Source organism: Notolepis coatsorum (assembly GCF_963971535.1).
Source record: "Notolepis coatsorum genome assembly, chromosome: 1".
Taxonomy (NCBI): Eukaryota; Metazoa; Chordata; class Actinopteri; order Aulopiformes; family Paralepididae; genus Notolepis; species Notolepis coatsorum.
Genome location: NC_140165.1, coordinates 145,388,078 through 145,410,254, shown reverse-complemented (window position 1 = coordinate 145,410,254; position 22,177 = coordinate 145,388,078). Strand labels below are relative to the sequence as shown.

The 22,177-nt window shown below is 43.5% G+C and overlaps 1 protein-coding gene across 2 annotated transcripts in view; it reads right to left on the bottom strand.

The window, feature by feature from the left end:
• Positions 1–4,405: 4,405 nt before the first annotated feature.
• LOC311229961 (phosphatidylinositol transfer protein beta isoform-like) overlaps positions 4,406–22,177 on the bottom strand; it is a 51,398-nt gene continuing 33,626 nt past the window's right edge. The window contains exons 9-12 of one of the 2 annotated variants that reach the window (XM_084316066.1): positions 20,523–20,633; positions 15,673–15,795; positions 11,391–11,469; positions 4,406–7,436 (exon numbers count right to left, since the gene is read on the bottom strand). In XM_084316066.1, the coding sequence (XP_084172192.1) occupies positions 11,422–11,469; positions 15,673–15,795; positions 20,523–20,633 (282 nt within the window). In that variant the 3' untranslated portion in view covers positions 4,406–7,436; positions 11,391–11,421. The remainder of the gene's footprint in view (positions 7,437–11,390; positions 11,470–15,672; positions 15,796–20,522; positions 20,634–22,177) is intronic. The other variant, XM_084316067.1, reaches the window with a different exon arrangement.

Below are 22,177 nucleotides of genomic sequence, written 5' to 3'. Positions count from 1 at the left end.
CTCCTCCTCTCTCCCCCCCCCCCCCCCACACTTTCTCCCCATGTGTTCCATAAGCATCCATGGATGTGTGAATTTCTGAAAGATGTTACAACTTACAGATTTAGATAAGATAGCCTTGGCGTGTTTGATTTCCCAGTGGTTTATTATAATTGACTGCCAAAGAGGAATACCAGATTTTCTAATGACTATTCAATTCAAAAGTGTTTTGTTTTATAAATGTGCTTATATCACTGTAAGTTAATATAGTGGGCTATGTAAAGCACTGGTGCGTCTTTATCCAAACTGCGCTGCGTTGTGTTTCACTTCTCCTCCTTACACATCAAAGTCACTTTGTGAAATGAAAGATAACTAAACTATAGGCCCATTTACAGCATGTGGACAAATACACAAAATGCATTTTTATTCGATACCAGACATGTTCTGTATAGTGTAGTGAATGAAAAACACCATATTATCTCTTCCCGACATTCAGGACTGTGGGCATCTCGAGAATTTTACCTTAGAAGGCTTGATACTGTGGGTAGCGAGAGGACTTTTGTCAAAAAGGCACAGTGCCACCTAGTGGTTGGCATCAGGGGGAGTATACGTACACATCAAATCCATCTTAACTTAAACTGTCATATAATTGGCAAATGTTTATGCTATAGTCACATTATAATTTGCAATAAACTAGTAACAAAGATTTTACCCATGTCCCGTGACCCATGTCTCCCCCCCCCCTCTCTCTCTCTCGCTCGCTCTCTCACACACACACACACACACACACACACACACACACACACACACACACACACACACACACACACACACACACACACACACACACACACTGACACACACACAATTACTTTCTCTCCCTCTCTCTCTGTGTGTGTGTGTGTGTGTGTGTGTGTGTGTGTGTGTGTGTGTGTGTGTGTGTGTGTGTGTGTGTGTGTGTGTGTGTGTGTGTGACAGAGAGAGAAATGGCAGCACACGAGTTATTGTATTATCCCGCTCCTTTCACTTGTTGACCAACTCCTCCAAAACAAACAGTTATTTTGTCAAACGAGAGATTTTTAAATATTTATTATATTATGTATATAATTGTATTTTTGTTTAAATGTCACACATTCATATGAGCCATTACACACAGCAGCATCCTGTCTTGATTGTTTTGTCTGTCATGTTTAATGAAGGATTTTGTCGAAGGGGAAATATGTGTGATTTAAACAAAGACAGATAGGCTACAGAATTATAGTTTATGATTCACAGCTAATCTCCTAAACCTGCTATATGTAGGTTTAGGATATGATTTGAATGTCTGAAAAGTCAAAACTGTGTGTAATATCTTTTAAATTGGATGCCTGGAGCAGTTTGAAGCTGGAAATGGATCTGCATGGCTGTGGTGGTGCGACCACAAAGAAGCAGCCTAGCACTTTGAGATTGTTACAAATATAAAGTGTGTTACAAATAGAATTTATTATTATTATTATTATTATTATTATTATTATTATTATTATTATTATTATATTCAATGGTGTTCAAAGTTCACATTGCTTCAAGAGTTTTTTTTTTACGTTTTGAGATTAGCAACACATTTGTGTACAGCATGCTGCTTGAGGATGTGGCTTTGGTTGCAAGATAGAGATGGAGAGTAAGTTGAGTAACTGTGGAAAGATGTTTTGTTATTATATTTTTTTTACAGATACTCTTTCGTGAAGTGCAGGTATTACAGAAGCAGAATGTAGTCTTGTGAGATGTATTGTTGATAATGCATTAAGCACAGAGTACTATAATATCACCTTGCTGCAGGACCACCTTCATGTGTGGAAGCTAATTGGATGTAGCACCAATCCCAGGTTTTATTTTGACAAACAACAGTATAGGCTGTGGTGTGAACAGTACTTGGCCTTGGTTTGCATCACTAGTATCCACAAGCCCGGTTTCAAGGATCAAGGTGTATTAATTTCTAAACCCATAAAGGCCCAACAGGTCACCCTCAAACTCCATTATCAATCCCTATAGTTTGTAACTACACAACAACAAGAACAACAGAACACTAAAGTGCAAGTAGTTGTGGATAGCGGCATCATGTTGTTCTATTTGACTAATACCCCTGAGAAACATTCCCCCGCTGTCCACAGTCTGTCTCAAATAGAGACAAAGTTAAGTATGACAAACCGATGGCACGGTCTCGCTTCCCCTCGAGTCCCCAGTGACGATAAGTGCAGCTTAGAGCTGCTGCTGCCTGATGACAATGGACAGTCTACACACAGTCACAATACCACTCTTTTCTACTGTGATTTACTACCTCATTTGTCTCAATATTTTTGCTCAATAGGACAAGATAGCAGAAGTGAGTGTCCCTCCTCTACTCTTAATTCATGGTGTTAACACAGCCTTTCCTCAGATAGACATATATCACTATGGGGGTGGGAGGACGGGGGAAGAGGGTGTGTCGGGGACAGCGTCCTCGTGGAGCACAGCCTCTTGTGTCCTCCATGGGGCCGTCGCTCAGCCGAGCCATCCCAACTCCCAGGGTCAGGAGGGTTAAGCAGCATCTGTCATCCAGAGGAACGCCATTGTAAAGGGAGGTAGGGGGGGGGGGGGGGCTGAGAACACCTCCTTTCTGTCGGGTCCACACCTCTTCCACATCTCCCAGAACAACAGGAAAGACTCTGGAGAATCTCTGGGGCTCAGCTCGACCGCTCGGAAGAGGAGGAAACACTCTTGACATCATCGCCATCCAACTGGAGGCCAAAAATAACTTTCCTCCTCTCCGAGACCTGTGGCCCTTGTACAAATCCGGCCCCAGGGGGGTCACACGAACAGGGCATGCGGGGACGGAGCCAGTAGTTAAAAGGCTCACGCTGCCACTTCCTCCAAGAACCTGAGGCTCCAATGTGATGCAACCGGCATAATCAGTCCAGCTGCGTTCTGTACAATACAAATTCAACGAGACAGATTTAAAGAATATAAACAATGAGTGATTTTATGTTTCTGAACACGTTTGTATTGTGCATCACCACCACGTATCTTAGCCATGTGTGTGTGTCAACTTTGTGAACGTGTTAAGCCAATGATGCCTGTGTGTCCTGCTGTGGGAAATGTTGTGCCTTCCTTGGAGTCGTTACTTCTATTCATCTGTTGTTCACTCGTTTATTTAAACTACACAGGCTTGCCCACGACATGTCACTTAATCCTCTCTGCAGTAGTGGAGAGACAGGGAGGGATGGATGGATGCTCGCCTGCCGTAGAGTGAAGTGTGAGGCTGTGAGCTGCCTGTTAACAGGAGGTGTGTGGGCGACTCTGCCTGCCCATTTCCCCTTTTAGAAACAGTATTATTTGCCTGCTCGGGGGCAGATAGGACTTTGTTTCCTCGTGATGGGCACATGTGACCATTCTCCACAAACAATAAAACAGCGGATATCTCAGCCGGCAGACCGCCTGCTCTTCCTGCTCTCTAGCTCAGGATTCCGTTGTTATTGTGAGACTCTTCTGACCTCCGTGAGATGGATAGACAAGGTCAAGTGGGAGTCACCAATATACTTTATGAAGGAATGTTTCTCTTATCTGATGTGCATTTTACAGTTCGGTCCTCCTCAGTCAACCCAGTCTCGGCTTCTGACACAGACACATCAATCATATCACGTTCAACGAGACAAAGCTCAAGTTGCCTTTATTTAGCCAGGGAAGGTTTTCAGAGCATGTTATGCTCTTTTTCAGAAACGTCTTGCTTCACTTTTCACACAGTGGGAGATGCAGAGTCCTCCACCGTTGGCTAAAGAGCAGCTCCACTGGCGTAATTGGGGGCTGAATGCCTAGCTCAAGGGCACCTCAACAGTTCAACCTCATCATGTACTTCCACTATTGAATTCAGCCTGAAATGAGGCATGATCAAATTGAATTAAAATATAGAATTATTTGACATCTACCCATTATTATTATTATCAAAGCAGGTGTAAAATGCTTACAATTAACAAGTTAATCGTCTGTTGTATTTGCCGTTCTGAGTGTTACGTACCAATAGGAAACAATCATTAGGCATTGCGCTGTGTAGCACCCATTTATTGCAGATGTTTTTCCAAAATCACCAAAAAAGAGCCCAGTGATGAGTTTCCAGTTCACCTCATAAATGTTGAAAGAAAAAACAAAAAAATCCAATTGCATTAGACTAGACTAACAGTTTGGTATTCAATAAAAACAATTTCTTCAAATTTGAATGAAGCCCTAATCCCAACTACAACATACCACATGAAACAGAGATTTGCTGAACATATTTGAACTTTCAAATATCATTAAAGTATTTGAATTTTAATCCTGGATCAGAATAGCTTTTCAAGCATAAGCAAATTGTCCCATAATTTCACAAAATAGCCCTGAAAATGTAACCTTGCATGGCAGCTGGCTTCATGAGATCACGTGAAAATCTAGTCAGGCTTCAAGTTATACGCAGACCATATGGCGGGTCAGGTTATTGGAAAGGGGGAGTCAGGGGTACATTTTGCCTTCCAATATTTCTTCTAAATGTCCTATTCTGGAGTGTACATCTTCTAGGCCATCCATCGGATGATATATGAAGGATGCATGGCTCAAAGGATGGAGGTCAACCTAGTCTATTGAAAATAAAATAAAAAATAAAAATGGAGCATAAACGGTAAAGATTTCTGGTGAAATTTATTTTGATACTTTGATACAATGTAGACTTTTGGCACAAAATAAATCTACAGAAAGAGAAGGCACAACAACATTATACATTCACTACCATGTCCCCTGAATTTCAACAGATTATCAGAAACATTTAAAAGCTAATTTTTTATTTTCTAGAAATCAATCAGCTGTCGATTTTAGGTTGTGATCAGACTGTAGTTCTCCTATGAAGACTCCCTCTCGCACATTGATTTAGGTAGCGGTCCTTTGACTTTTTTATTGAATAGACAGCAGAGGTCATACAGATAAGAACTTGAGACACTGATCATAATTGAAAACCACTGATCATAATTGAAAACCAATCGTTTCACACATAAAATTACCTCACTGAGGATATCTTAGGATATCTCCAAAAAACAAGTTACGAAGTTCAGTGGGCGTCCGTCATCCTCTCGTACAGTTATGGACTACATTTAGAGCCACCTAGCATCGTGAGGAGTCTGTATTGCCATATTGCCCATGGAAAGCATGTGGTAAGACAAGTGCTGAATGCATGTAAACGAATTACATCAGAGATCCACTCACACTCTTTGGGCAAGCAATCAACCCGTTACAGAGGAAGTCATACCCCCCTGTAAGGTTTACAAAATATAAAAATATTTAGAATCACTCCTCAAAAATATTCCATTACATCTGCAAGCATGGTTGCAAAAAAATAAAAAATAAAAAGCAAGAGTTTGAATAGCAATTTGAAATACATCTCCATTCAAGTCTTTTAATTTAACCGACCTGCACACACACAAATTGAAAACTTGCAAACAAAAGAGAAGCATCAAGGTTTCTGTATTGAAGACGCGGCTTGAATGTAACACTAGTAATAACACTGTAAGGCATGGACACATGATTCCAGAGCGCAAAAGCCTAGAACAAAAAGGACTGTGGGGTTGAGGCAAGAGACACTGATATGGCATTACAGTAGAGCCACCAGACCCACTAGTCTGAGGCAGAGGTGTACATCTGTGGACAATACAGTGTGCTGGTTTTCCTGAATGCAATTCTTTCTCATTATAGTATCACCCACTGAATCAAATGCACTAGCTTACAAGGTGTAAGAGAAAAGATGAATCAGAAAACACCGGGCCAACATGAGAGGGAATGCATGCATGCTCCTACAACCTCAGAGACGAGAGAGAGAATCACAACAACGTGAGAGCTTTTTGAAAAAGGAGCCTGTGGTAGGGCTCCCTAAGCAGGGACTAATGGCTAGATGACTAGCGCTAGCCCTTCGAGCGCAGCCAGAGCCCAGACGAGAGAGGTGGATCGAGCGGTTGTAGAGGTACGGTGCAGTACTGAGGTCCAGTAAGCAAGGTTGGCTGTGTGTGTGTGTGTGTGTGTGTATGTGATGCTGGTGTTGACTGGGTAAGGCTGCTATGACTCTGTAAACAGACCCAGCATGAAGCGTGCACATGAGGCCTGGCGGTTACAGTCTACCGGTCGTCCCTGCTCTGCAGGCCTAGAACAACAGGAACACACACGCCACATGAGAAACGGTGGAGCAAGGCAGGCCTCTGGGGTGGGATGAGTGAGGTGGGGTGAGCAGAGCGGTGCACTGTAGCTCCAGACAAGAGACTTGGAGGGGTGTAGCACCATCTGGGACAGTTTCTCAGTGCGTTTCGTCTCCGGGGACATCCGCTAGGGAGGAGATGTGTGTGTGTGTGTGTGTGTGTCTGGGCGCACACACATGCGCATGTGTGTGTGTGTGTGTGTTTAGAATTGAGAGTGTGTGGGAAAAACAGTGAGATCTGTAAACATTTCCAAAGTAACTTCCTCGAGCTGAATGAGCCTGCATGGATCCGCCCAGCAGGAGCTTTGTAGAGATCAGTCACGGCAAAGGCATTCACACCTGGATGTGTGTGTGTGTGTGCAGTGTGCATCAACCCTCTTGTGTTTGTACTTACGCGTGCCCCGTTTACACGCCATGTGTGGAGAGTGTGTTTGTGTTAAATTTGCATGGGAGTGAGTGTGAATACTTGTATGGACAAGATTGTCAAGAGTGTTAATAAGATGCAGTGTTTTGGGTCTGGTAGGGGTGGGATTAGGGAGGGCCAAGGTGCCAACCGTGTTAGTAATCTTTTAATGAAGGTTATGGCAGGAAGGGACATGAATATGAGGTACAGACAGATGCCAGGGAATGCAAACCACTGAGCTATGTACAGCTAAAAAGAGAGGAGAAGGCAAAAGCTGGGGGAGGCAAGGCCAGGGAGGGCACCATCTTGAGAGGAATGATGAAGAACGTAAACACAAAAGGAAATCACAAATGGCAACAGACTACAGAGGCAAATTCTTCTCAGAATGAAATATTAAAAGTACTTGGTCCAACATCTGCCATTATGGAATCACACAATTAAAACTGCTTTTGTAAATCTTCCGACTCCCAAGTAGCTCCTCGTCCCAGCTATCCAGAGTGTAGGTTGTCAATAACATGGTGCTGATAATAGCAGGCCTTTCTCAGCCCAGGAGATCAAAATTAACTGGAGCCTTTAGTAGGATCGTGTGGCTTTCTAGAAATCAATTCCTCGGTGGATAGAATGTCTATGATTGGGTGCAGATCAGGGTGCCGCTCTATTGATCGTTGGTAGCAGAGCCCCCCTCCTGGACAGCCTGGATCAGTTAAGACCAAAGCCAAGGTGGCATCTACAGTATAGAGGGCACCTCTTGGCAGTCTTCGTCACCGTTGAGTTAAATCCTCGTCCTTTTCATTCATCGTTGGCAGCACTGGTTCCTCGCACTTCGCCTTGTTCGCGAAGCTATATGGGCAACGAAGGAGACAAATAAAAACACAGGCATTATATCTACTACGTCTCATCAAGTAAGGGCAGGTTTAGTGGATGCATGCGTCAACAAGTGGAGTTCTGCACCAATGGTTGGTAGTTACTGTGAAAGAGCCAGGTATATGTATATATATATATTATATACATTGAGTCTGGCATTGGGATTCACTTTTTCTGAATGAAAAATGTTATATTTGCAAAATGTATACAAATTTAGCTTTGCAAACATATGTAGCTTTTGAGAGAAAACGCCACCAAATGGCTCATCGACCCCCCCCTTGTTTGTCTCAGGTACAGTAGATCAGAGTCACTTTCACCCCCCCCCCCCCCCCCCCGAGGCCGATGGCTGTAGAAAGTAAATTAGTGGCCCGAATCTGATCGCCGAACAGCTTAATGGAACAGTGGAAGCAAACTGTGGCCCTAAACAGAGGACTAGACACATCTGATGAAACGGCCTGAGGATTCATCCGAGCTACTCTCCTACCTCCTTTCCTCCCACCCTCCCCTTTTCTCAATCACAGCAACAGACTCCTTTTCAACTGCAGAATTCCATTTGTATGTTAATGAGGAAGAGGGAGCCATCTTGAAGGTTCTCTTTTTTCTCTCCCACTCCCATCCCTCACACCTCGCTCCCTCTCTGCCACCAGCCGATGTTAGCACACAAGCAGCAGCAGACAGACAGACAGACAGGCCAGTTAGCGCACCCTCCCACAACACAGTGTTTCACACTCACCCCAGTGCAGTGTTCTAGCCACAAGACTCTCACTCCAGGAACCAGGAATACACTGCCTACCACTAGGCTAACGCCTCAGCTCGAGACCGCCTTCCCAGTCTCTTCTGTCATAGGGAAAACAGGACATTATAGATGGAGGCTGCTGTGGTATATGTACTGCAAGGTGACCGACTTGGCACTCTACTCTTCCATGCGCTGTTGTGGCATCTAGGCTCTTTGTTGTTATTTTGTACCCAGCACACCGCCACGTTTCACATCCACACCTGGGAGCTGCGCAGCACAACTACAGTAGTCTACGGTTGGCCACTGAGCAGCTCCACTGGAGCAGTTGGTGTTTAAGTGCCTTGCTCAAGGGACCTTCAACCGTGGGTATTTAAGGGAGGGGAGAGCGTTACTCATTTCACTTCCCCCACCCATATTTCTTTGCTGCCAGTCTGGTGATGCTCTGGTGACAAGCCTGCTTCTCCGACGCCTACATAATCAAGTTCTGTTGTACAAGTTAAGGCTGACTAAGCACTCCTCAATAGGCTGCGGTGGTATATAGGCTGAGTGACTAAACCTTCCTTCATAATGTTGTGGTATATAGGCTGAGTGACTAAACCTTCCTTCATAATGTTGTGGTATATAGGCTGAGTGACTAAACCTTCCTTCATAATGTTGTGGTATATAGGCAAAGTAACTAAACCTTCCTTCATAATGTTGTGGTATATAGGCTGAGTGACTAAACCTTCCTTCATAATGTTGTGGTATATAGGCTGAGTGACTAAACCTTCCTTCATAATGTTGTGGTATATAGGCTGAGTGACTAAACCTTCCTTCATAATGTTGTGGTATATAGGCTGAGTGACTAAACCTTCCTTCATAATGTTGTGGTATATAGGCAAAGTAACTAAACCTTCCTTCATAATGTTGTGGTATATAGGCTGAGTGACTAAACCTTCCTTCATAATGTTGTGGTATATAGGCTGAGTGACTAAACCTTCCTTCATAATGTTGTGGTATATAGGCAAAGTAACTAAACCTTCCTTCATAATGTTGTGGTATATAGGCTGAGTGACTAAACCTTCCTTCATAATGTTGTGGTATATAGGCTGAGTGACTAAACCTTCCTTCATAATGTTGTGGTATATAGGCTGAGTGACTAAACCCTCCTTCATAATGTTGTGGTATATAGGCAAAGTAACTAAACCTTCCTTCATAATGTTGTGGTATATAGGCAGAGTGACTAAACCTTCCTTCATAATGTTGTGGTATATAGGCTGAGTGACTAAACCTTCCTTCATAATGTTGTGGTATATAGGCTGAGTGACTAAACCTTCCTTCATAATGTTGTGGTATATAGGCTGAGTGACTAAACCTTCCTTCATAATGTTGTGGTATATAGGCTGAGTGACTAAACCTTCCTTCATAATGTTGTGGTATATAGGCTGAGTGACTAAACCTTCCTTCATAATGTTGTGGTATATAGGCTGAGTGACTAAACCTTCCTTCATAATGTTGTGGTATATAGGCTGAGTGACTAAACCTTCCTTCATAATGTTGTGGTATATAGGCTGAGTGACTAAACCTTCCTTCATAATGTTGTGGTATATAGGCAGAGTGACTAAACCTTCCTTCATAATGTTGTGGTATATAGGCTGAGTGACTAAACCTTCTTTCATAATGTTGTGGTATATAGGCTGAGTGACTAAACCTTCCTTCATAATGTTGTGGTATATAGGCTGAGTGACTAAACCTTCCTTCATAATGTTGTGGTATATAGGCTGAGTGACTAAACCTTCCTTCATAATGTTGTGGTATATAGGCTGAGTGACTAAACCTTCTTTCATAATGTTGTGGTATATAGGCTGAGTGACTAAACCTTCCTTCATAATGTTGTGGTATATAGGCAGAGTGACTAAACCTTCCTTCATAATGTTGTGGTATATAGGCAGAGTAACTAAACCTTCCTTCATAATGTTGTGGTATATAGGCAGTGTGACTAAACCTTCTTTCATAATGAAATGTTGTGGTATATAGGCTGAGTGACTAAATCTTCCTTCATAATGTTGTGGCGGCACGGTGGTGTAGTGGTTAACACTGTCGCCTCACAGCAAGAAGGTCCAGGGTTTGATTCCCGCTTGGGGACCGGGATGGGTTAATCGCAGAGACGAATCGCATCGGCGATCCTAAAGAGACAATGCATGCGTGTGTGTTCCGGTGTGTGTGCTAAACTAACCGCTGTGTGTACCGCTAAAAAACATTGAGTGTCGTTGCATGCCGAATAAAGACCTCTGCAACAGGTCCTGCATTATATTATTATTGTGGTATATAGGCAGAGTGACTAAACCTTCCTTCATAATGTTGTGGTATATAGGCTGAGTGACCCTGCTGACCCTTCAGTCCAGGCCTAGTGGTCCTCCTCGCCACAACCCTCTTTGATGGCACCCGCCTGTTTACTTACTCTGGGGGAAAATGGGAAACACATGCCGGGTTGGATGCAATGGGGGGGGGGGGGATTGGGGGTCCGTGTTGGTGGCAGGCCAGGAATACTTGAGCCAGTCCAGCCTGGATTCCTCCCCTTTTTCTCTGTGTACATCCAAAAGCACTCAGATTGATATTTAGAGGGAGGCCAAGAGGGAACCAGTGTGTGTTAAAAAGGCCTTAGAGAATGTGATACACAGGAATGGGAGCCAGCGGTGCCAGGGAGGACCGTCTCTGCCTTGTATTCTCTATAGCCATTCTCTAGACTATAGGTAAAAGGCTTCAGTAAGCAGTCTTTGTATGCGTTTGACTGCCTGCCATCTCTTAAGTCCTTTAAAAAAATGCGCTTGAAGTGATTCTGAGAACAGTCCGCACAGATGTCGGATACACGCAGGGAGATTGAGTCGAGAGAGAGAGAGACACACACACAAACACACACACACACACACACAGGCAGGCAGAGTTTTTCATTAGGTCAGCAAAACACTTAACGACCTGGCAAATGCTTCATATTTCTCAGAGATCTGGTGTTATTGATTAACTAATTCAGACTGAGCTATGGAGGTACGTTTGACAACACACACATGCACACAAGCACACAGTGGCCCATAAAACCCTCTCTCACCACCACCAGCGTGTAGAGTCAAAGCAGCGTAGCCAGCCATGCAGAAATACAAGAGAGGAATCCACGAGACTTGGTGGTGAAGGAAGCCTTTAGCAGCCCCCAGACTTACATAGCCTCCCTCAGACCTACACCTGGCACAGCTACTCCTCGGCTGCCTTCGTGCCTCGCACAGAGCCCTTCTTACGCATCTAAATGTAAAATCACAGAGTCAGTAAGCCTGTTACGGTTATGGGGAGGGATACAGGGCTCCAACTGAAATATCATTTAGAATGTTTGAGATTTAGTTAATATATTATATTAAAAATAATAATAAAGAATTACCCACTTAGTATCAATGTGGTTAAGCAAGCTAGAGATGATCATACATCTAATGTATTGCTACAAGCCTGTTAGTCTCAAATCATATGAATGGCCATTATGGAAAGCAAGTTTGTCCATTTCAATGACAAATACCACCGATACACATTCCCTTGAAATTTTGTTAACATCCATCATACCATTTGTTGATTGCCTTTTTAAAATACATTTCCTGCTTTAAAATGGCCCAATTCAGAATTTCCTTGACAATAAGATTTCTTACATGGAAAATATGCTATTTGGAACTTTCTATATTTTAAAGCCCCAAAATACAGCAAATACAATTTAGAACTCATATTTATATCTCGTCTTCTGCTAAGTGCTCAGTCAATCAACTAGAGAATGAAAATGTACCCATCTCAAACAACTGCCCTCTTTCCTGTTGTGATTGGAGGATAAAGAAAAGAGGGCGGGTTTGGGATAGGTCAATGCATGTCTTCCAATTCCCCTTTTTCTTTTTTGGGTTGTGTGTTGGTGAGGATTGGCCCTTTAATTTCAGCTCGTCTTTAACAGTTAATAGTATAGTAAAACTGGTGTTTAAGAAGCAAGTTAATGACTGGGAACCCTGTAAGTGGGTGTTAATAGGGAGTTGACAGACACGCTGAAAAGGGCAACAGAGGCAGCAAATGGCAGGAATGTTGTATTCCACCACCTTATCCCACAGGCTAGTGGTGTTAGTATACATGGGTATAAGACCATGTATACATTGACCAGTTTTACTTTCTTATTCACACCGATGTCCCCTTAAACACATTGACTGCCGTTCACGTAGATCTACGTTTCTGTTTCGTTATTTCTTTTATTCGCTATTGCCATTCATAATCAATCGAGGCACCATGTGCATGCTGTCCTGAATGTGTCTGAGATTGCAGACGGCCAATACCGCCGCCTAACGCCTTGCAGCCACTATTGCACTCCATTTGAAATTATGGTTTGTTTTCTCGGCCGAGCTGCGGCGTGGGGGCGGGTTCTAAATACTCCGGCAAGACAAGCGGTCACCACGGTTGCCTCGACGAGTTCATCCGCCCGCCCGTTCATGTGCAATGCTGGATAACGTCGGACAAACGATTGCGATGAATATTTGGAATGGCGATCAGATAATTGGATTATTCTTTTTGCAGTACATCAGAGACAAGGTAAGGACTATATATTACCAATCTTGCGTTGATCTGATAATTCCTTTCCCGCGATTGCAGCCTGTGTGTGTGTGCGTGCCGTTGGCTGCGATAGACGCACGGAGGGCCGGTTTTCCCCCGTCCCCTTTCGTGCATGCACGAGGAAACATAATACCGATAATCTAGCAGTGATTTCAGGATGATTCGATAATCAGGCGAAAAATGGCAACGTGATAAGTGGATTTCACTAAAGGGCTGTTTGACAGAGTTCCCTGGGATTACACAGGATCACTCTACAACTATACTCATCAGGATTTAGATTTTTTAGTTTTTGTTTGTTGTGACGCAAACTTCCTATCCCCTATATAACAATAATCCAGATTAGAGGAAACCCCCAAAACGACTGGGAATCTGACGGGCAGGCCACCATTTGTAGAGGATCACTCTCACCATCATGGGAGAAACTGTTTTTCTACATTTTGTAGTTCTAATGATTTCTCAATGCAAATTGAGATGGGTGATCCTCCACAGATGGCGTCTGTTGTAACTTCCAGAGGCCGATACCCGATCCCCAAAGCCTGTTTCCACGGTAATATTCATGAACACGGGGCCACTTGTGATTTGAAGATACATATAACCAACCAATACTGAATACAATTTTGATGGATATAAACTACTATCCAGAATGTGGCGAGGATGTAACCATAGAGTTTAATTTGAATGTTATCTTCCCTCCCTTACATCCCCAACACGGTTCCATTCCGTGTCAAGAATAAAATTAAATGCATTTAATCTGGAAATCATCATTACTATGATTAGCAGTGTAAAGACAGAAAATGCTAAATTGTGACATGAAATGTAAATAAAAAATAATTGCAGATGACGTAGGGACAGTGAAGCATAAGACACTGAGGAAATAAAGAGCATGGACACAATGACAGGGATTATTCATAAAGGTTATAGGTCAGTTCAGTTGAAAGGCAAATACATGGATATGTTTTGATCTGTTGAATCAATGACTTCTTCAAATCAAATATTAAAATAAGATATTTTACATACAATAAATCATGTTAACACTTCCAGTGCCACTGATTAACATGGTAAAGCATGGTTAAATGCCACCACCCACTTCAATGATAGCGTTGTGAACGCATAATCTATGTTTTAAATTATGGCTATGTGTCTAATCTGCCCGTCGTTTATCAATGACTTGTTTGCAGTCAACATTGTCGAAACGGATTTTTCTTTTATTATTATTTTTTAAATCGCTTCATTTCCGTTTTATAGCATTTTGAAAAGCCTTCGTTTAAGGAAAATATAAAGATTCTGTGATAATCGGCATTTACTGGAATATTCTGGCATACACAAACACGGTCATTTTTTGGCCTATTTATGAATAGTTTTCAAATCTATCTGAAAAATCGATTCTCTCATTTCCTCATCAGCGATCACAGCCACACACACACACTCGCATACGCATAGGACAAACGCTGATATATACCGGTAGGTGAAAATAGCTCTGATTATCCCAAGACTGGTAAAATAAATTCCTTACCTCAGATCAGATGTTATCCAAAAAGATGATTCCAATTCCTGATCGCCATTCCAAATATCGATCACGCTTATTGATTACAGTGTTGGGTACTGTAAATACATAATCCACGCGTTTTACAGCACAATGGATTCTTCAGTTGGCCTTGACGGAAAAGTAAAATGAGGAAACTGCCCCCCCCCCCCCCCCCCCCCCTTCGTCAGTCTAAAGCAGTGGCGCCCAACCAGTCGATCGCGATCGACAGGTAGATCGCGGGCTGATTTCAAGTAGATCTCGATTAATTAAATTCGATTATAAAAAAAAATAATAAAAAAAATGTAAGATGAGGTCGGACTCGGCACTGACAGATGTGTTCATTATGCTGCTTTTATAAAGCCTCAAATGACGGCTTACAATATACAATTTTGGCTGGTAGCTCTCGGCTAGGTGGTAAATTAAAAAGTAGATATTGGTTAAAAAAAGGTTTGGCACCCCTGGTCTAAAGTAATGGGGTGCAGTTACACAGGGAGAGACGATAGGGGGCGGTATCTCCCCAATTGAGCTCAGAGAGAGTCTGCAACACTAACCTGAGGCTCGATTGATGAAATATGAATTCAAATCGGCAAAAAAAAAAAAAAAAAAAAACGCTATATAGCATTGACGGGGCACTCAACGGTCGGCATGAACTAACGACAAACACGTGGCTGGCATCCAAAGTGTTAAGGGTTAACGGTAGAAACTATAATGTTGTCAAACAGCAACCTCTAAGCAAAAGATGACAACATGGTACTACGTTTTGTTTACAGTTTTTGTCTGATGTGGATTGTATTTCAGGGGGTTCAGGGGAAGGGTTACTGCTGGCTACACCTCAGACTTTACCAAGAGAGGTCTGGAGAAATCTACAGTATAATAAGTTACTAAACTCCGAACCGACACATCACACCAAAACAAAAAAGTAAACAAAGCGCAACACCGAGCAGGGCTCTTTCGCCCAGAGGTCGCCGTTTAGCGGCATTACAGATCATACCTTTAAAAAGAAGGCATCGTTAGGAAGGAGATCAGAATCCCTTTCAGCAAGCTTCCTCATTTCATCACTCTTGCACTGCGCTAGTCTGTTCCACCCATCATGAGCAGAGGGAACTGAAAACAAAAGCCACACCAGGAGAAAAACTAGCCCTGTGCTGCAATGCTGCTCAATAGACTAATCTGTAGCCATAGCAACCATAAGAAGACAACGCCCGAGACCACACACACACCCTCACTCTTTGGTAGTAGCTAGGTTCGAGCACAAGGACAATGCCGCCTCATACGGTGTGTAGTGTACACTGTGTGCACACAGGGGTGTTAAGTGTTTATTGTGTAGAATGTGCAAGTCCTGTCCAACTAACCTCCTCCAGCTCCTTCTGTGTCTCTGCCTCCATCCTTCGGATGTCCCACATATTCAGCTCCACCCAGTTATCAATCCAACAGAAGAGCTGGCGGTGGAAGTTAGTGAAGATCCTCTTCTCTTGCTGAAAAGAGGCGGTTGGAGAGGACAGGAACAATGTTATGTTTGGAAGTAAATAAAACAAGAGCTACTGTTGATTTAACACTTTGATCGCCATGGTTAAATTCATAATTTACCATCCCTCGCCATCTCTATTTGTCTATGGAGAAGTTCCCCTTCTTTGCAGGGCTATAACTTTTTAAATTGTATTGCTAAATTGACATTATTATGGCCCATTCAATGTCCTATATCTATTGTTCAGGGTGTAGCAACGTTATACTTTTTCATTCACATATTCATACTAAAATACGGTCTAAAGTATAAGTATGTTTTTATCGTTTTCTGCAGCTTTCTCCAGAACTTGATTTATAGCCCTAAATGCATTATATTGATGATCAAATACAGTTTGGTAGGAATCTGTGCGAGATAAAAAAATGTCAACTGGACGTGATTCTAGGAGTTACTACGTATGATCTGATGTTGACCGGATGGGCGGGGGGGGGGGGGGGGGGGGGGGGCGTTTATAATTCCGTGGGCAACGTTATATCATTCATCTAGTGTGGGTGATATGATCATCAGAGCAGTTTATATGGAACACGTTAAAAAAAAACGCTGAATCTTACCGTCGCTTCCTCATAGCGTTGGGCGATGAGCGTGGAGCAGAGATATTCATATTATGGGATGTAGAAATAGCCGATCCATTTCCAGGTTGTATAATAGTATATACGTCCAAATCATGTTTGTCGAGTTATTTGCAACCGATCGACATCCATTGTGTCAAGATGGAGTCCTGCTAATGATAGCGAGTGCCCGGACGAAATATGGGTGAGCACCACTTCATCCACATGACTTCCTGTTGGGCGATCTGCCGATCGGCCACCAGATGGCGCTCTTGAACCGTTAGAGAGTTGAGTGGAGCTCAGCAGTATATCTCAGGTCCCCGGGGGAGAAATATGATTTCGATCACAGATTTTTGAAATATTGATATCAAAGACGTGTTACGGCGTCTTCGGCAGAATGAGCATGGCGGGGAATGACGAGTTCCGGCGTTTCCGGTGATTAAAGTGTTAAAGACTGTGTCTATCTTGGTAATAAACACAGAGGTAGAGAAATGGCCATAGAGCAGAACTGACCCGTCCACATCAATCCCAGCTCCTTGGCCGCCAGGCCACAGCGAGAGAGACTCTTAAGTGGAGATTGTGAGCTGATAGACATGTCCTCTAACCTTGTGATGTGTAACCTGAGAGACATGTCCTCTAACCTTGTGATGTGTAACCTGAGAGACATGTCCTCTAACCTTGTGATGTGTAACCTGAGAGACATGTCCTCTAACCTTGTGATGTGTAACCTGAGAGACATGTCCTCTAACCTTGTGATGTGTAACCTGAGAAACATGTCCTCTAACCTTGTGATGTGTAACCTGAGAGACAACAGGTCCTCTAACCTTGTGATGTCTAACCTGAGAGACAACAGGTCCTCTAACCTTGTGATGTCTAACCTGAGAGACATGTCCTCTAACCTTGTGATGTGTAACCTGAGAGACAACATGTCCTCTAACCTTGTGATGTGTAACCTGAGAGACAACATGTCCTCTAACCTTGTGATGTCTAACCTGAGAGACAACATGTCCTCTAACCTTGTGATGTCTAACCTGAGAGACATGTCCTCTAACCTTGTGATGTCTAACCTGAGAGACATGTCCTCTAACCTTGTGATGTCTAACCTGAGAGACAACATGTCCTCTAACCTTGTGATGTCTAACCTGAGAGACAACATGTCCTCTAACCTTGTGATGTCTAACCTGAGAGACAACATGTCCTCTAACCTTGTGATGTGTAACCTGAGAGACAACATGTCCTCTAACCTTGTGATGTGTAACCTGAGAGACAACATGTCCTCTAACCTTGTGATGTCTAACCTGAGAGACAACATGTCCTCTAACCTTGTGATGTGTAACCTGAGAGACAACATGTCCTCTAACCTTGTGATGTGTAACCTGAGAGACAACATGTCCTCTAACCTTGTGATGTCTAACCTGAGAGACAACATGTCCTCTAACCTTGTGATGTGTAACCTGAGAGACAACATGTCCTCTAACCTTGTGATGTGTAACCTGAGAGAGAACATGTCCTCTAACCTTGTGATGTGTAACCTGAGAGACATGTCCTCTAACCTTGTGATGTGTAACCTGAGAGACAACATGTCCTCTAACCTTGTGATGTGTAACCTGAGAGACAACATGTCCTCTAACCTTGTGATGTCTAACCTGAGAGACAACATGTCCTCTAACCTTGTGATGTCTAACCTGAGAGACAACATGTCCTCTAACCTTGTGATGTGTAACCTGAGAGACAACATGTCCTCTAACCTTGTGATGTCTAACCTGAGAGACAACATGTCCTCTAACCTTGTGATGTCTAACCTGAGAGACATGTCCTCTAACCTTGTGATGTCTAACCTGAGAGACATGTCCTCTAACCTTGTGATGTCTAACCTGAGAGACAACATGTCCTCTAACCTTGTGATGTCTAACCTGAGAGACATGTCCTCTAACCTTGTGATGTCTAACCCGAGAGACAACATGTCCTCTAACCTTGTGATGTGTAACCTGAGAGACAACATGTCCTCTAACCTTGTGATGTGTAACCTGAGAGACAACATGTCCTCTAACCTTGTGATGTGTAACCTGAGAGACAACATGTCCTCTAACCTTGTGATGTCTAACCTGAGAGACAACATGTCCTCTAACCTTGTGATGTCTAACCTGAGAGACAACATGTCCTCTAACCTTGTGATGTGTAACCTGAGAGACAACATGTCCTCTAACCTTGTGATGTGTAACCTGAGAGACATGTCCTCTAACCTTGTGATGTCTAACCTGAGAGACATGTCCTCTAACCTTGTGATGTCTAACCTGAGAGACAACATGTCCTCTAACCTTGTGATGTCTAACCTGAGAGACATGTCCTCTAACCTTGTGATGTCTAACCCGAGAGACAACATGTCCTCTAACCTTGTGATGTGTAACCTGAGAGACAACATGTCCTCTAACCTTGTGATGTGTAACCTGAGAGACAACATGTCCTCTAACCTTGTGATGTGTAACCTGAGAGACAACATGTCCTCTAACCTTGTGATGTCTAACCTGAGAGACAACATGTCCTCTAACCTTGTGATGTCTAACCTGAGAGACAACATGTCCTCTAACCTTGTGATGTGTAACCTGAGAGACAACATGTCCTCTAACCTTGTGATGTCTAACCTGAGAGACAACATGTCCTCTAACCTTGTGATGTCTAACCTGAGAGACAACAGGTCCTCTAACCTTGTGATGTGTAACCTGAGAGACAACATGTCCTCTAACCTTGTGATGTCTAACCTGAGAGACAACATGTCCTCTAACCTTGTGATGTCTAACCTGAGAGACAACAGGTCCTCTAACCTTGTGATGTGTAACCTGAGAGACAACATGTCCTCTAACCTTGTGATGTCTAACCTGAGAGACAACATGTCCTCTAACCTTGTGATGTCTAACCTGAGAGACAACATGTCCTCTAACCTTGTGATGTCTAACCTGAGAGACAACATGTCCTCTAACCTTGTGATGTCTAACCTGAGAGACAACATGTCCTCTAACCTTGTGATGTCTAACCTGAGAGACAACATGTCCTCTAACCTTGTGATGTGTAAAGCTGAGAGAGAACAGGTCCTCTAAACCAGGGGTTCCCAAACTTTTCAGGCCGCAACCCAAAAATAACGGGGTCAGAGAGCCGCGACCCCCACTATTATAGGAGGTAAACATTTATAAAAAAAAAATAAAAAAAAATTAGAAATGGAAATGTACTGTATGGTTGAAACATGCACACGTTCAAACGCACACACACTAATAAGCATTGGAGGCTTTTAACCAGGGCCGGACTGGGGAAATCATTCAGGCCAGGAAATATAGTGCAAAATATAGCGCCAGTCAGGCCACTTTTTAAGCAGGGGGTCTGGGGGTCCCCCACCAGGACATTTCTTGTTACAAAGACTTCATTTCCTGCATTCTGGTGCAGGCATTTTTTTTTATTTGTACCCTTTAAATGCCAGTGTTTGTGATGGCATCACAAATTATTGTTAAAAAACAGGCTAGCATAATTATATGTATGATTAGCAACAACACTGATTTTGATGGATTCAGTTTTTTTGTAATGTCAGATTGAAAATAATACAATCTTTTATTCAACTTCAGCCCTGATCATAACACCACATATTAATTTTATAATTCTAACCCTTTAAATGCCAGTGTGTGATGGCATATATTTGCAATATATCAAATGCAAAGTAGATTTTTCTGGGGGGGATTATTACAGGCTAGCATGTGTCAATGATTAGCAACAACAGTTTTTTGTAAGGGTCCCGCCTCCACCAATCACATGCGGCTCCTTTTGTGTGTGTGTGTGAGAGCAAGAGAGAGAGAGAGAGAGAGAGATAGTTCTCAAACTTGTGTGAGTTGCAGTGATCTCCTGGTTGTTCCCCACCTAGGTTATCTAACTATTGCGCTGCTGCAACTAGAAACACTGTCCTGGCCTGCTTCTATGTTCAGTGGCCTGACTGCAAAAAAAAAAAAAAAAAATCATCTGGCGACCCCTCCGCGGCGGCTCGCGACCCTCCTGTGGGTCGCGACCCCGACTTTGGGAACCCCTGCTCTAAACCTGTGGATGAAGTTCTCCAGTGTGATGTGTAAAGCTGAGAGAGAACAGGTCCTCTAACCTTGTGGATTAAGTTCTCCACCTTGGTCTGGAGGCCCCACCACTTGAACTTGACTGTAACCAGCTTGTAGGCACACATCCTGGGGCAGTCCGTTTTACTAACCAGCTCCTTCTGTTGGCGAAGAAAAAGCCACAGCAATTATGACCAAACACAAACTTAAATCATCCATAATGATGCAACATGCAATACGAATAAACACTGCAGATCTAACGTCATCAACAAAAAGTTGATGCCAATTTTCCGATGTGGGTGCACTCCTAGGAGAGCGAAAAACAGGTGTAAGAATTAGATTAAAAAAATAATAATTTAAGACTAATCTCAGCTGTATTCAAAGCTAAAATGGCACTAATACATAATGCTTTTTGGGTACAGCGCTCACTGAAATAATTATCAATATGAGGAGGTACAGAGCACAGATAAAAGTCCCATAATCTACAACACACTTTCTAAATCCATCTGCTGCTTCCCTGTGAAGGAGGAAGAGGAGGAGGAGGAAGAAGAGGGAGCAGAGCAAAGTGGATAAACTCCAGATGAAGGGGAGCATTTCCCTGCCCCCCCCCCCCCCCCACCCCCACCCCGACAGTGACACCGCTCCCGACAGGCTCGCCTTTGTGGCCGCGGCAGCCAGATAAAACGCCGCTCGCGTCGCAGATAAGGGGCGTCTCGGTGCAAAGCCGGTTACATTATTAACACCTAGGACCTGCTCGCACCACCACCCCCCTCTATAGAACACACACCCTCTCCCTCAGAGAACACCTGTTTAATTAATCACTTCATTCTAACGCTGCATTCCGGGAGGAAATGCCAGGGACCCGCCTCAGTCACCCCGTTGCCGGCGCCGTTTGATGCCGCAATCACGGAGGAGAGAGAGAGCAAGAGGGAGGGAGGGAGAGAGACAGAGCAAGAGAGAGAGCGAGGAGGGGGGGAAATGAGAAACATTTCTAAATTTACGGTGGGTTTAGAAAAGTTGTCATCGCTAAAAGGAGAACTTCACATAAAACGGATAACACATCAAAACACTTACGATGACATTTCCTCTCTCTCCCCCTCGCCCCCCCCCCCCCCCCCCCCCACTCAAAGGAGCAGGAGTTTTCAGAAAACACAAAGGCTTTCCGATACGGAGGCATGTGTGCATGCAGAGATAGACAAGAGTTGTATTGCTCCAAGAAGGTGGCAGAAATTGTGTCTCTGTTGTCACTTAACTACCCCCTCCCCTCCCCCAGCCTTACACCGTTAAATAAAAAATAAAAAAACAGTGTTTTTCCATGTCCACAACAGGCAGGAAAATGATCTAATTAATCACTTGTTTTTTTTCCAAAAACACAAAACTGAGGAAACTTTCCCATGATGAAGTAAAAAAGGAAAGACGGCAGACATTCCTGAGAGTTCCGAGTAGAGGGACACAGAACTGCTCCATCTTCACTTCTCACTTCCATCAAAAACACACGACCACTCATTATACAAAGCTGTTACCATCTCAAATAGAAAACCAGTGCCTCCACACACACGCGCGCCTGCCTGCCTGCCCCCCCCCCACCCCGCCCCTCTCACTCTTTTCATCGGCTAGTGTAAACAGTCCTGGCTGAGAGTGTGCGTGCGTGCGTGCGTGTGTGAGGATGCAGCAGGCAGCGGAGCTCAGACAGAATAGCCCTACT